Consider the following 16,400-nt stretch of genomic DNA (forward strand, 5'->3'; position numbering starts at 1 on the left):
TTGAATGTAAAAGAATTAAATTACATTTTTTAGTAGTAATATTGAGTAATATTTTTTATGTAAAACGTAATTTAAAAATAAAGTATTACTCAATATTACTACTAAAAAACAAATTTTATTTTTTAATTAAAAACTATTTAATTTTTTTTATTAACTTTTTATTTTATTTTTATTTTAAAATTAAAATTTAATTTATTTTTTTAGTGGTAATATTGAGTAATATTTTTTATTCAAAAATTACATTTTTAAATAAAAAATATTACTCAATATTACTACTAAAAAAATAATTTAATTAAAAAAATTTACTTTTTTATTTAAAATAATGTTTTTTAAGACAAAATTTTATATTAAAAAGTATTTAATTTATTTTTAATTTAAAAAAAAATTTATATATATTTTTTTAATTAAAAAAAATATTACTCCTATTTAGATGTGTTCTGAACTCCTGTTTCCATGCCACAGTGTCTCAACCTCCTCACTGAGACAGTAAACAAGTTGAGACTGATTCAACAGCGCCCCTGCTGGTTTCAGGCCAGCATTGCACTCAGTTGTACCCCAGTCAGGGTTAGACTTCAGGCGACAAGGACCAGCGTGTTTGATGGTTCAAGCTCACGTGTGAAAAGCTTTTATTGGAAGAGCAAAATGTCAATCAACTTCATCCTAATCGTGACACTCTCACAACTACTCATTACATTTGAAAATACATTTATTCTTCCTCAAGGGTGTCCAAAGTACGGTCTGCACGCCGAAAAAAACTCAAGGTCGGGGTCGCTTTGTAGAAAAGAGTCTCAGGGCCACAATTTTTTCATGGAATTAAGTTATAAATTTAACCAGAAAATGATGTCAAAAAAATCCCAACATAACATTTTCTTTTTTTCTTTTTCCTGCAAAGTGTGATTAAAATATCAGTTTTTTTAAAATATGCCTCTTGTGGAAAAAAATAGGATATTTTCACCCCACACCCCCCCCAAAAATACAGCTTTCTACCTGAAAATATATATTTTTTCTGCATGACTTTATATCTTGTAAACACTTATGTATTTGAAATACTTCAAATATAAGACTTGGTGTGGCGAACCCTGAAAACGAGAATAAATTCCTATTTTTAATCATTTTTATTTTTCATTTTGACATTTAAGCCAAATAAAAAAAAAACAGAGAAATGTCAAATTTGAATTTGTAGTATTTAAAAAAAATTGAGGGAAAAGCGAATTTTAATAATTTTATATTTAATATAATTATTATATTTTATATTATTTAATATATTTATATTTAATATAAATAATTATAATTATTTTTATGTTCATATTTTATAAATATAATTTTTAATATATTGTAATAAAACTTATAGCTTGTCATTTATTTATTCTCATAAAATTAAAACCTTTGTATAATAGTATATATTTGTTTTCTCATTTTAGTGTGGCTATGCATAACATGGATATGGATATGTTTAATGATATCAACAATATGATGCATGGATATGTTCAAAGAAAAAAGCCCAGCATCTCGGCTTTGTATCTGGGCAGACTCACATGCCGAGACACCCCGAGGCGGGCATCATTCGAATGTTCTTAGTATAAAAGCGATATCTTATATTTATTTAAATTTTTCAAATATTCCACAATCCGTAAACAACAACCGCTATGGGGCCCCTGGGCCGGACTTTGGACACCCTAAAGGTTGAGGTTTTGACAAAGTCATTTATGGCTTTTACAATTCAACTAATTGATTATCGACTGTAACGAGGCAAGCGTCAATTCGTTGACGAAAAAAAATGAACGTTCTCTTGACAAAAATGACTCGTTCTAAAATAGAATCAACGTGCTGCTGGAAAACACCTGATACAAACATTCACCAGGAGTTCGATACCCGACTACTGTTACGTACAAAAGCTTCAGTGTTGTTGTTTTTTTTTTTTTTACAAATTATTTTGGCAGAAAAAATGTAAACATTTCTCTTTTTTTTTGGCAGACTGAGTTTCTCAAAGTTTGGCGACCTTTAGATAATATACGTGACATGACGAAGGGATGAGATGCATGCATCACGCTGGAGCCTCCAAAAGTTCATCAAGTTTCATCAATTAGTCTGTTCCGGGGTCAAGCTGTGTCCGCTACAGTACTTGAATAGTACTGATTTGTACATTGTATGTGCTGTTTAAGTAACATGTTACTTAAAATACACGTAAAAAGTTTGTTCAAGCTCGTCGTTAGCCAAGTGCTATTTTTTGTTAGCTTGGTCAAAGTACTTGGATTGGATATTTTTACTTCAGAGTCAAACTCTGCCAAAGACATGAAAGAACAAGTTCAACTCCAAGGTGAAACTGTCAAAAATGTACAAGGATTTGCATCGGTTCAATAACGAGACAGTAGATTAATTAATTATAGTAGATTAATAGCCTTTCTTTACATGTAAAAAGTTGGTCCAAGTGCTATTTTTTGTTGGCTTGGTCAAAGTGCTTTGATTATTATCGGATTTGATATTTTTACTTAGGCGAACTCTGCCAAAGACATGAAAGCACAAGTTCAATTCCAAGGTGAAACTGTCAAAAATGTTCAAGGATTTGCATTGGTTAATTAATTCTAGTAGATTAGACAGTAGATTAATAGCCTTTCTTTACATGTAAAAAGTTGGTCCAAGTGCTATTTTTTGTTAGCTTGGTCAAAGTACTTTGATTATTATCGGATTGGATATTTTTACTTAGGCGAACTCTGCCAAAGACATGAAAGCACAAGTTCAATTCCAAGGTGAAACTGTCAAAAATGTTCAAGGATTTGCATTGGTTAATTAATTCTAGTAGATTAGACAGTAGATTAATAGCCTTTCTTTACATGTAAAAAGTTGGTCCAAGTGCTATTTTTTGTTGGCTTGGTCAAAGTACTTTGATTATTATCGGATTTGATATTTTTACTTAGGCGAACTCTGCCAAAGACATGAAAGCACAAGTTCAACTCCAAGGTGAAACTGTCAAAAATGTTCAAGGATTTGCATTGGTTCAATAACGAGACAGTAGATTAATTAATTATAGTAGATTAATAGCCTTTCTTTACACGTAAAGTAAAAAGTTGGTCCAAGTGCTATTTTTTGTTAGCTTGATTATTATCGGATTGGATATTTTTACTTCATTTTGTACCGAGCAGCCAGACCCTGTCCTACGTCTCAGTTCCACTTCTACGGTTATCGTCACATTTTTTTTAATGTCTTTGTTAGGCTCCTGTGGTGGTGTCGCATCGCACAAAAAGCCAAAGAAAAAGCAAAACAGTTGTGGAACTGATCTTTCCCATGCTCAATGAGGCATCTTTTTTCTGTTTGATGGTTCCACTCCACACTCTATATCAGGGATAAAAGTATTTACACATATATTTCCAGAACATTCTCCTTAGGGGACGTCGGATTTTGGAGCTTCCATTGTCTACTACGGGCAAAAGTATCGGGACACCTACGCCTACGAGAGGTATGTTTTTTCCACAACATTCTCCAAATTGTAGCTCTTGTCACGGACAAACATGATATAAGGGGTCAGTGAAGGCATCATGTCATGTTAATCGGTCATATTCCAGGTCCATCAAGGAGCACTTGAGAACCCTGACCTCACCCCGTCCCGATATTTTTGCCCGTGAAATGCGGTTGAAATGCACTTTTGAAAAGAGTACACGTAAAGAGAAAAGAAGAAGAAGGCATGCCTCTCCCGTCTGCGGTGCGGTCGCTCAGACGCTAAGATCGATGACCAGGTGCTCGTAAATCTGCGTCTTCCCTTTAAAGCTGGACGCCAGCAGGAACTGGCGGTTGTCGATGGAAACGGGCGAGAAGGCGCGCGGCGCCTGGATGTTGAGCTCCTGGAAGTGCACGAACTCGCCCTTCTTGGCATCCCAGCGGTACACCTGCGTGAAGGAGTAGTCGCTTCCCAAGATGGCGTACTGCCAGCTGCCCACGGAGAAAGGCTGGAAGACCATGGATCCGCGAGACGGCATGGTCTGCAGTTCCCGAAAAAGAGCGCCGTCCCAACGCATCACCTTGGAGTCGCCGATGAAGCGCGTCAGGCAGATGTAAAGCTCCGACTTGACCTGGAAGTGCTTGACGGCGTAGACGTCCTCCATTTCCGGGATGTCGGTGCGTCGGTCGAAGAGCTTGGTTCCTTTGTTCCACTGGTAGATGACGGGCCTCTGGGAGCTGCTGGACAGGATGAGGTGAGGCTTGGACGAGATCTCCATGTACTCCACGTCCGTGTCGCGGTACCACGGGTGGAGCGACTGGTGCGAGTAGAAGCCGTTGCCGTTCCACTTGTAGATGGTGGTGGAACCCGCCTTGGAGCTGTCGGCGATGACGAAGAAGGACTCCCCGTCGATGCGGAACGTCTCCACGTCGTTGGGCTTGCGGATTTTCAGGATGTCGATGCCTTGGAGCTTGATGAACTTGTTGGCCGACGTGTCGCGCTTGTAGATGTGGGAGCCGCCGAACAGCTGGGCCACGATGATGAAGAGCTGGTTGTCAATCACCAGAGGCTTGCAGATCACCGTGGACGTGCCTGCAGAAGAAGACGCGGCATCGTCAGTCAGTCAACGGGATTTCTTCCCAATGTTTGATCTGAAGGAAGTTTCAGTAGAGGCTCAACATGCAGAAAGCACAAATGGGACAAGAGTTCTTATCAAAGGTTTAGGACCATAGCTAAAAAAAACCCTCAAAAACTACTATAAAATAAAAATAAAATAAAGTAAAGTAACGATAAAAGCTCCAGGAAGTGAAGATGGCTTCATGGAGAGCATCCACTGTCTGGAACTGGTGGCCATTTTTGTCAATCTTCTAATAGTAGCAGTAGTCAATAGAATAACAAACACACAGCAAAGATTGCTCTAATACACCACAAGGATGTAGACAACAATACACGTTCATATGCTAAAAAAAAAATGTGCTAAATTTTTTTCATAGGTTGGCTGTTCCTGCGACTTATACTCCAGAGCGACTTATAAATGAAAAAACTGTTTATGTTACATAAACACTGGACACCTTTTCTGTTCATGTTTATTTTTAGTGTAGCTGAATAAGCATTGTGTTAGTTTTTTATTATTATTATTATTTTATTAATGTTAGAACTTGCCTTCCAAGAGGACGTAATGTCTGTTTTGGTCAAGTAGTTTTGCGACTTATGTATGTTTTTTTGTAACTAATTATGCATTTTTGACCTTGTGCGACTTATACTCCGGAGCGACTTATGTATGTTTTTTTTCTACCTAATTATGCATTTTTGACCTTGTGCAACTTAGTATACTCTATAGTCGACTTATAGTCCAGAAAATATGGTATTTGATTTTTTTCCCCCATTTTCTACCTATCTAAAAAATAATTTACCCGCAAAAAATGCGACTTATACTCCAGTGCGACTTATGTATGTTTTTTTCTGCCTAAATATGCATTTTTGGCATTGTGTGACTTATACTCCGGAATGACGTATGTATGTTTTTTTCTACCTAATTATGCATTTTTGGCCTTGTGCGAATTATACTCCAGTGCGACTTATGTATGTTTTTTTCTAACTAATTATGCATTTTTGGCATTGTGTGACTTATACTCCGGAATTACTTATGTATGTTTTTTTCTACCTAATTATGCATTTTTGGCATTGTGCGACTTATACTCCGGAATTACTTATGTATGTTTTTTTCCACCAAATTATGCATTTTTGGCATTGTGCGACTTATACTCCGGGATGACTTATGTATGTTTTTTTTCTAACTAATTATGCATTTTTGGCATTGTATGACTTATACTCCGGAATGACTTATGTATGTTTTTTTCTACCTAATTATGCATTTTTGGCCTTGTGTGAATTATACTCCAGTGCAACTTATGTATGTTTTTTTTCCTACCTAACTATGCATTTTTGGCATTGTGCGACTTATAATTCAGTGCGACTTACGTATGTTTTTTTCTACCTAATTATGAATTTTTGGCATTGTGCGACTTATACTCCGGAATGACTCATGTATGTTTTTTTCTACATAATTATGCATTTTTGGCCTTGTGCGACTTATACTCTGGAGCGACTTATAGTCCAGAAAATACGGTACTTATTATGGAGGAAGTACTCCATCAAGGATCAAGGATGCAACGCAGGGTAAGTAAATGGGAGTAACAGTATTAGCTGTGCATTTTTTCATGATAGTATCTGCAAATCTTTATTTACAACCTCCTTAGTAGAAAATCTACTTTCATATCATTTTGATTCGTAAAAACGAATAAATTACAGCAGAAATAGCTTGAATGCTGCATTGCAAAATTTTGCATACTAACCGGTCAGGCTAATCTTTAAGCGGCGAGAGAATTATTCGTAATTTGGGTCACCTTCTTTTCCGAGTACTACCACAAAAAGTTTATTCCTCTCTCGTAACAACTCTACTGTTTATTCCAAGGACGAGATGTTCCTTGCAGCACATTAGGATCTAATTTGTCTCCCAGGGATTCATGGTTTGTGTAACTGTCACATGTTCACATGTGGACAGGATAAACAGGACTGACATCATCTTGTAGTCATGTGATGGTGATCTCATAGATGATGTTGCTAGCTTCTAGGGGAAAATATTAGAAACAGTTCCCGGTGTGATGCCATGCAGGGCCGCACCGTATTTGTTATTTGAACTTACTGTCAATATCGTCAAAGTTCCTGAAGACCATTTCCACGTGATCCCACTCCATGAAGCTACATTTGCCAATGAAGGGCTGAGCAAACACCACAAACTGGTCCTCCCCGAAGGAAAAGGCCTCCACTGATATGGATTCGAACTTGAGGGACTGGTAGGAGGCGAACTCTGCCAAAGAAATGAAAGCACAAGTTCAACTCCAAGGTGAAACTGTCAAAAAAGTACAACGATTTGCATTGGTTCAATAACAAGACAGTACATTAATTAATTATAGTAGATTAGACAGTAGATTAATAGCCTTTCTTTACATGTAAAAATTGGTCCTAGTGCTATTTTTTGTTAGCCTGGTCAAAGTACTTTGATTATTATCGGATTGGATATTTTTAAACCTCCAATACTAAAAAAATACCCCAAAAAAATTACTACCCAACCAAATTTGACCCAACCTGTGGTGATACAGTCGAAGGCCTGAGGTATCAGGTCGTTGATCCTCTTGTCCTGCAGCGCCGACGGGCCCTTGCAGTAAATCTGATCCACGGTAGCGTTGGTGCTGTAGATCCACTCCACCAACCACTTGAGCTTACAGTCACAAGTGAACTGGTTCCCTCGCAAGTCTCTGGAAGTAAAAAGTAGTTCACAATCTGGCGTGACCACCACCGAATTCTCTGAAAAGCTTCCGGAGACCGCTTATGGTAGCAAAATGAACGATTCATTATGGACAATTTGGAGTGGCTAATTAACCTAGCATGTTTTTGGAATGTGGGAGGAAACCGGAGTACCCGGAGAAAATCCACGCATGCACGGGGAGAACATGCAAACTCCACACAGAGATGGCCGAGGGTGGAATTGAGCCCTGGTCTCCTACCTGTGAGGTCTGCGCGCTAACCACTCGCCCGCCGTGCAGCCATTAATATTTCAAATTCATGCTAATAAAATACCATATTTTTCCAATTAACCTAGCATGTTTTTGGAATGTGGGAGCAAACCGGAATACCCGGAGAATATCCTGACTGTGTGGCCAACATGCTAACTAAACTCGTGGTTCATGTTTGCATGTTTTTGCACCCACGCATTGTGAGGTTTATGCGAGGGGAACAGAAGGCGGACTTACACTTTTGTCAGCGCCTCCAGACCTTTGAACAAATCTTTGGGGAGCGTCTCCAGATTATTGTAGGCCAAACTCCTGAAAAAAAAAAAAAAGACTGTTAGACACCTCCCTTTTTTGCCTCCTCATTAAACGCTAATGATAAACATGCTAGGTTGTGCAATAACAACACCTCAAGCAGATGTTTGTAGCGTGTTTTTCTTGCCCGAGGATACTCCAGCACAACAATTTTGTGGGGATTTTCCTCGACTTAAATCCTAATTTTAATCAACATACAGTGTTTATTGAAATACTGTAAGCGGGGGGCGTATTTAGTCATTTGGGGGTTCGGGGCAGAGCCTCTCAATGGGCCCCTCCTCATCCCCTGTACAACTATTTCTACTGTTTTATTGTGTTTTTAAATAGTAATGTTTATCTTCTATGAACAATTGTCAATATGAGAAACTCTTATTTTAACACCTTTCCTGTAATGCAGGGGTGGGCAAACTACGGCCCGGGGGCCACATCCGGCCCGCCAAGTGTTTAAATACGGCCTGCACGTTTCATTAAAACTTAACATACAACCTGACATCATGGCTTGAGCCAACCTTTTGATGGTTTAGCGTTTTTGATTCATTCATTCATTCATTTTCTACCGCTTATCCTAACGAGGGTCGCGGGGGTGCTGGAGCCTATCCCAGCTGTCTTTGGGCAAGCTTTTTTTTTTTTCAATTTGGTTATTTGATGTGGTCTGCTGTTTACAAAGTGCTCCTGAAAAAAGGGACACAAACACATATAGCAGGTTGCATGACACTTTTACAGATATAATAATTCCTGGTGGACTATATATAATATAAAGTCTGGCCCCCCTGTCAATTTTGTTAAATAAATGCTGCCTGCGAGTCAAAAAGTTTGCCGACCCTCGCTGTAATGGATAAGAACTCAAAAACAACCTGGCGTTAGTACTCCCATCTTGGTGATGATAAGCATCACCATTAGCTTCATCTCTAGAACTGATGCATTCTCCTCGGCTGTCACTGCGGCTGTCGTCAGTCCACAATTGTTGTGATTGGGTAAAAAGGTCGACACTCAGGGTACAAAAAGATGTCGTTTTCTACACCAGGAATCCTACTTTGCTTATCACTGTTTGGTCTGGAGGCAACGCACACATGAGCATGGACTTACAGCCATGCAGCAAGTGCGAACCTGCACCTACGTTGCCAGACGGCTTGCGCTGCTCCGAGGAGGCTTGTCTATAATATATGACTTATATGGGGAACCGTTAATTCCAGCACCAGCAGCAGCAGTACTGCATTATTGATAAGAACCAAGATGAAAAGGATAGAAAGCCCTCATGTGAGGCAGTAACACGTCCATGCCCCCCCCCCCCAATACTGAAGGACATGCCATGCAATTAAAGCTATAGTGCCTCAGGCCAGGTAGTAAACATAATCGTCACCTTGCACAGTAAAGACTAAAATCTAAAATGGATGGTTGCATCCCAAAAATGTGTTTTGCTTGTGTAGAAATATGATTGACATCAGGTTATATGCTCCTATCAAAATGGCAAGAATGTACATTTTGCAATGCTGGATCTTAAAGAAGTTCTAAGTGGAGCTTCAAATAGAAAAGAAGAAATGGGAGTGGGATTTAAAAGAAAGTGAGGAAGCAGTTTATTGCAAACAAGCATTATGGGGAAACAGGCTGTTCATTAGCTGGTCCAAAGTTTTTTTTTAAATGATGGAAAAGCGAAAGATCAGTCAAAATGGTCCAAAATGGCCGACACTGGAGGGGGTGTCTTTTGAAAAATGTCTGCTACTGAATGAGTTTTTGTTTTTGGTTGTTTTTGCCTCACTCCCTTTTCTTCTTTTTGAATTTTGCACCCCGACTTGGAACCTCCTTAACAACCTCAACCAGTCTTAAGATTGTGATCAGGAGTGTAAGTATTAGAACAATAGACTTTGATTCGTTTTTATCCGACAGATGAACATCTTGCAACCTTCCTTCTGAGGACGACTGGAAGGACTCCCGATGCAAAGCATGACTTTTACAGCAGCATATTTTCTGGAGGCTGTCATACTCACAGATGCACTAATGTTTTCAGTCCACGGAAAGCGTACGGCGATATGGAAGTGATTTGGTTGTTTTCGATGAACCTTTAGAGGAGGAAAAAAGACAAACGCTCAGCCAATTGACGAGGAAGCCATTCTAGAAGACATCGGTGTGGTCCGTACTTACAGATACTCCAGATGAGGAAGACCCAGGAAAGCATCCTCGTTTATTGACTCCAGGTTATTGGCGGTGAAAAGGCTGCACACAGAGAGATCATCACTCGGAATTCTACTATTTGAAGTCATCAATGGTGCCATTATTTACCTTTTTGTAAAGTCGTTTACAAAAAAGGTATGATCTCATTCATTCAAACAAAACAAAAACTTCAACAAAAACTTAAATTATATTAGGAAAGCAGGAAGTGAACAAATGTAACAGTTACTGATTGTAAAAGTACCAGATGGAGGGGTAAGATTTAATAAGCTTTGCTTCTTCCTACTCCTTTTGGACATGTGGAACTGTGAACTAATTATGTGATGCATTCAATTGTAACCTGAGTTGTGGACTCCTATAGAGCAGTTACGCACAATAACTCGCACAGAAAACGTTGTAGTTCTTCCAGAATTTGCACCTATTCAGCTGGATTTCTTTGGATTTTGTGGTTCCAGCGAAAACTGTTTTAATGTATTCCACCCACGGCCCGCCTCAAGGCACGCCCACCCTGCTGTGGTAGGTCACACCGCCAGTGTTTGGTTTGTGTTGGATCCTGAATCCGATCCTTCGAGGCGTCTCTCAATGGTAAGTAGCTTTAGCATTTTAACCTTTAGCATCGGTAATGTGTTATGTGCCGTGTGGGGGGGGGTTCGTGGCCCTTAATGGACTACACTGCTGATGGATGTCCTACAACTTCATGTCAAAAAACGTTAATATTTTGACTTTATTCTTCCTAAAATGACTGCTGATTTCTGTTCTTTCTTGTTAAATTGGATTATGAGAATGTGTTGTGTGCCGCAAATGGCCGTTGGCCCACACTTTGGACACCACTGAACTGGGAATTAAGATTAAAAGACACCTGCATAATTTATACGCTTTTGTAAAGATAAGAACGCTCGTTGGAAAGGTTTGAACTCCAAAAATATACGGCCTTCATTCCCACGGCTGTAGTGTAAGCACTGCACTGCATCACACTGAAAACTGTTTCTAATATTTGCCCCCCTCCTGCAGCTTCATGAGGTAAATATTGGAATCATGCAGCAAAAAACATGGGGGGGGGGGGTTCTCACAGGAGGTGCAGAGCTGGCGTGTGGATGAAGCTCTCCTTGGGGATCTCTGTGAATTCAGACTTGACGAAGGACCTGAGCAGAAGAAGGGAATGTAAAAGGACTGCAATGTACCCCCCCGGAAACAGGAAACATACGAGTACGAGTACGAGGAGAATATGAGGTTGCCTTACAGCGAGATGACATCCGGAGGGAAGGTGCGGGGGATCAGGCCGGCGCTCTCGCAGAGCGCGTTGTCTTTGGTGCAAGTGCACGACGCGGGACACCGAGGCTGCCTGGCCCGCTTGGAGTCCACTTGCAGCCCCACGCACGCCAGCACAAGCAAGGCGAGCCACGGGGATGCTCGGCGCGATGTGGGATCCATCCTCGCTGAACCGCCTCGGGACAGGACCCGACCTCAGGACTGGCTCTCCACCAGCAGCAGCACCAGCACCAGGTTGCTGTTTATCCGGAACCGGGGCTCCACCGAGCGGTGCAAACACGCACAAACAAGGCTCTGTGGTGGTGATCGACCAACGGATCACTCAAGCGGCGTGGGCATGGGGGCAGGTGGGAATCCCAGCGGGAGCAGACGGAGCATCTCCATCCAATAAAAACCACGCCTTATGGTTTGTGCTCTCTCTCTCTCTCGCTCTCTCTCTCTCTCTCTCTCTCTCTCCCTCTCTGAAGGAGGAGGAGTAGGAGGAGGAAGAGGAGGTGTGATCTGTGGTGAATCAGCTGGAGAAAATGCTTGTCATTTTCCAAAGCACTCCAAAATGTGACTAAGAGAGCGGGAAACTCGAAGAAAAAAAAACATGGCCTGTGGACAGTAGCGGTTCTAGCTATGGTTCATATGGGGGCGCCGTGGAAGGGGGGGGGGGCTGTATTTCCTAATGCTCAGCCCTCACCGAATCCTCATGGAGTCATCAAATGGCAGACTAGCGCCCTCTACAGACGTGATACTCCCGCCCCCAACAGTCATCAAACGTCCACCACGTGATGTGGATGAAACCAATGAGTATAGCAAGGGGGCGGGTCCCTTCTGGACTTTAGCCCCCAGGTTAATTTCAAGGTAAAAAAAACGGAATTTACAACAGTAATCGCTAAAAAACAAACACATTTAATTGTTAATATTATATCATATTCATTATATTGCAGAGCAAGTGTCTCAAACATGCTAATTAACTTCGAAAATGTGAAGTAAAAAGAAGGGAATTTGTGAGTGGATATGAGTTGGTTTAGCCTTGGCTGCTAGCTTAGTGACGGTAGGAGATGATGATAATGGTGCTGTTTTTTTGGCTCAACAAAACATGGAAAAGACAAAGTCAAAGCCAACAGGTGCCCCATTTAGAAAGAAGAGGAGAAATGGGCCAACGGTAAAGGTATGGTGCTACTAAATGGCTTAATGTACACCATGTTATGGGATGTATATGACCAAATAAGCTAACGTTACTTGGTGCTATAGGCTAACTGCAGTTGAATTTGAGTTATAATGGTGGAAATGACACAGAAGGGGAGGCTGGGAAGTGTTGTACTTGAAGGATTTATGCAATGCAAAAACATATTTTTACCTTCTATTTGTTGTGTTTGTTGTTTTGTAGCTTATTTCGTGGTCGTGTGGTTAGCGCGCAGACCTCACAGTTAGGAGAGCTGAGTTCAATTCCACCATTGGCCATCTCTGTGTGGAGTTTTGCATGTTATCCCTGTGCATGCGTGAGTTTTCGCCGAATACTCCGGTTTCCTCCCACATTCCAAAAACATGCTTGGTTAATTTGGGACTCCAAATTGTCCTTAATGAATCGTTCATTTTGCTACCATAAGCGGTCTCCGGAAGCCTTTCAGATGGTGGTGGTCATGGCAGATACTGAGTGTGAACTACTTTTTACTTCCAGAGACTTGCGAGGGAACCAGTTCACTTGTGACTGTAAGCTCAAGTGGCTGGTGGAGTGGATCTACAGCACCAACGCAACCGTGGATCAGTTTTACTGCAAGGGCCCGTCGGCGCTGCAAGACAAGAGGATCAACGACCTGATACCTCAGGCCTCACCACAGGTTGGGTCAAATTTGTTTGGGTAGTAAATTTTTTTGGGTTGTACGATGTATTGCTAGCAAGTAAAAAGAGTAGCAGGGCTTGGTGGTGGGCAGAGAGGCTTATCTGGCTTATAGCCACGCCCATATAAGGAAGTCTGCCCCTCTGTGACATCACAAAGGAACTGTTTTACCGCACCTTGTGAAAGCGAGCATTTTGAGCCATCCAAAACTTTTTCAGGGCTCACTTCCAAATGTACAAACCTCATGATCTGAAACTTTGGCATGTTTTAACACCAGAATACAATATTTTAACTACATTTATAGGTCAGAAAAGTGGAAAAAGCATCATCGGTCCCCTTTAAGACTTAAGTCCATGTTCTCTATTTCATCTCCAAATGTTTCTCCCTTTTTTTCTTCTCAAAAACTGTTGACACATCACTAAAATATGGGCTATAATCACAGTGAACATCTTCATCTCGTACACCACCATTTTTGTGTCCCAGACCGATAATACTCTCATGGTGTCACTTCCTGAAATGAGACTGAACAGCATGGACTATAAATGTCATTTTGACGAATTTACCCTTTCGCATCAAAAATCAAAGAATGTAGAACACAATCACAAACATTATATAACGTATTTAAGTTCATCATGTCAGGAACTAATGAAGATAAAACAGTCATGTGTAAATTCAGTTCATCATTTACAGTTCTTAGGAGAGGTTTCGAGGCCTCTGGAAATATTGAAGCCAGAGGCAATTATATTTGTCTCATGGTAAGTCCGTCCCTGGATGGAGGGGGTTGTGGAGGGGGTTGTGTGTTGAAGACCCCCCATCACAGCGACAGCTGGTCAACCTCAAAACAATAAACCACCACCATCATCTCCCCCCACATTGCACCCAAACAAAGAACAGGTTAGGGCTGCTTTTGTTCCAGTGTTCCACATCACACAGGCCTTTAAAATGTTAATAATGTTAATAATGCTCAGCTCACGATAATAACATCTCAGACATCTTGGGAAGAAGCCCCCATGTTGGGAGACGGTCCAGATCTTGGACTAAAAGCAATCCAATCTACTGCGGACCCTCACGACTCCTCCATGTCCTATAATGAGATTACACCATTTCATATCCTGTGTCTGTTTATCATGATAATGGCATCCAGCTCAGGACATTAAGGTTTTATTTACGACACAGACAAGAATAAATCTATGACAGACAATTCCCAGGACAGTAGCTGTAATAGACAAATGTCATTTTCATAAGCCGCATTTTGGATGACATATGGCGAACACTGACGTGATTGTTACAGCGCAAGAAGATGGGTCGTCCGACATTGCAACATAAATGGCAGCATTGAACAGCAGAATAGAAGACACTGTCCTGCAGGGACCATATTGCCACATCCAGGCAAGTCTGCCTGCTTTTGTTGGCTACTCGATATGGCTCTGACAAAGACTGACTCAAGTGAGAACTACAAGGAATTGAAATATTTCCTCATTTAGCAGCAGAGGGTATAATACAGTATACAGTATGAGAGGATGCATCTGATTTTAAAATGTCCCAAAAAATGGAGGACTATCATGCTGGTTGTTACATCACAGCAAGTAATATCAATCTGCAAATACCGTGCAAATATGCCCACTAGTGGGCCTTGTAATTTGTAGATTGAACAATAATTGCTCGTTTATTGCGGTTAGTTGGTTCTATGATGAGTGAATTTCTGCAAAGCCGGATTAAATGCAGTGGTGTGAAAACTGGTGTGAACCAGGTGGTACGTCCAGTGACAAAAACATCAAAATAAAAAAAATACCACCAAATAAAAGGTGAATAAATAATAACAGTAATACATTTTAAATACAAGATCTTCAAGAATCTGCACCTATTCCAGCTGTATTTCCTTGGATTTCAAAAACGTCTTTTAATTTATTCCGCCCACAGCCCGCATACTCCACTTTGATTGGTCACACCAAGCGCTTCCACTTTCCAATTTTGTGAGTATAGGAGTTGATACTGTCGTAGCACCCCATTAAGCCCCCCCCCCCCCCCACAGGTGGAATGCCTTTTCTAAGTCCGCAAAACATTCATTTCCACAAGGCAACCCATATTCAGGAGGTCAAACAGCTTTTCTATGCTCTAACTACAATAATATTCCATTCATTTTTAGTCATCTTATTGGGCTGTTTTAAATGCACGCTCATAGGCCAAAATATTTTCCAGTTTAAAAAAACAAACATGCAATTTCAGGCTAAAAAAAACAAACACTTGCATGATTTTTAAAAATAAACTTTATTTATTTACATGTTTGAGGCTCTATACATGATACTATTATACATAAATCAAGCTGTATTCAAGCTATATTTGCAATGTCATCACATTTGCGTTTGTGTGTACTCCCGTGGTCCTGGCCTTGTCCTGTCCTGCCACATATGTTCTGCAGACTTATAAGCTAGTATTTTTACTTTATGTAAGCAGGGGACTTAAAAAGGAAAGCCAACTGGCTTATAAGCAAATCCAATAATAGTCAAATCTTCTTACTTCTCTACCCTGCTTGCAGCTGATGACATCAGCCCAACGAGCCCTACTACATCATAAATAATAACAACTATAGTATTATATATACTTTTTGGCGCGGAACACCAGAACAACAACAACAAAAAAATATCATTTTATTGATGTTTATATTTGGCATATTTAGTCCAATGGCTGGCAAGGCTGGCACACAATTAAATGGCTGACAATTTAATTGAGCAATATTTTAGTGTAATTAAGAAGAATTATTGCAATATTTTGTGTACTTAAAGGGGAACTGCACTTTTTTGGAATTATGCCCATCATTCCCAGTCCTTATGTGAAACATGAACACATATTTCCTTCCCTCTTCTGTGCAAGTTAATATGAACTAACTATGAGCTAGCTAACAATGCACTTTGAGGCCCTCTAAAAAAAAAAACCTCTACCAAGGTTGCATGTTTTGATATCCATGCTGTGATCATGCATTAACTTATGCTAGCTCCGTCAGTGACAACACTTACTCATTGGGATGGCTGTGTCGTCCAGCACAAGACGTGTGCTCTAGTCCTCAATGTAATTCTGACATCAAAAGAAGCTTGTTGTTTAGTCTTTGTAGCCAAATGGAGAGCTAGCCATCCACTCTTCCGTCTGTGGATGATGCTGAGACTAGCGATTAGCAAGGTGTCATGTTAGTTTGGATGATAAAAATAGTTTTTCATGTGAGCTGCTACAATAATAATATCACTGGAGCTTGGTTAATATACAAGTCCGTTATGTAAATGGACCACTCTTGGCGTTTCTTGAAATTTTTTGTGAGGGCTTTAGC

General features: G+C 40.3%; 1 protein-coding gene across 1 annotated transcript; it reads right to left on the minus strand.

Annotated features, from left to right (window-relative positions):
- Positions 1-609: 609 nt before the first annotated feature.
- LOC131119961 (leucine-rich glioma-inactivated protein 1-like) lies at positions 610-11,661 on the minus strand. Its single transcript, XM_078793893.1, has 8 exons — positions 11,225-11,661; positions 11,055-11,126; positions 9,958-10,029; positions 9,804-9,875; positions 7,747-7,818; positions 7,082-7,251; positions 6,639-6,803; positions 610-4,525 (listed from the first exon to the last, which is right to left on the minus strand). The coding sequence occupies exons 1-8, from the start codon at positions 11,413-11,415 to the stop codon at positions 3,708-3,710; spliced, it is 1,632 nt and encodes a 543-aa protein (XP_078650019.1). The 5' UTR covers positions 11,416-11,661; the 3' UTR covers positions 610-3,707.
- Between the last annotated feature and the right edge of the window lie 4,739 nt (positions 11,662-16,400).

The sequence above is a fragment of the Doryrhamphus excisus genome, linkage group LG10 (genome assembly GCF_037039965.1).
Source record: "Doryrhamphus excisus strain RoL-2023G ecotype Guam linkage group LG10, RoL_Dexc_Guam_v1.1, whole genome shotgun sequence".
Lineage (NCBI taxonomy): Eukaryota > Metazoa > Chordata > Actinopteri > Syngnathiformes > Syngnathidae > Doryrhamphus > Doryrhamphus excisus.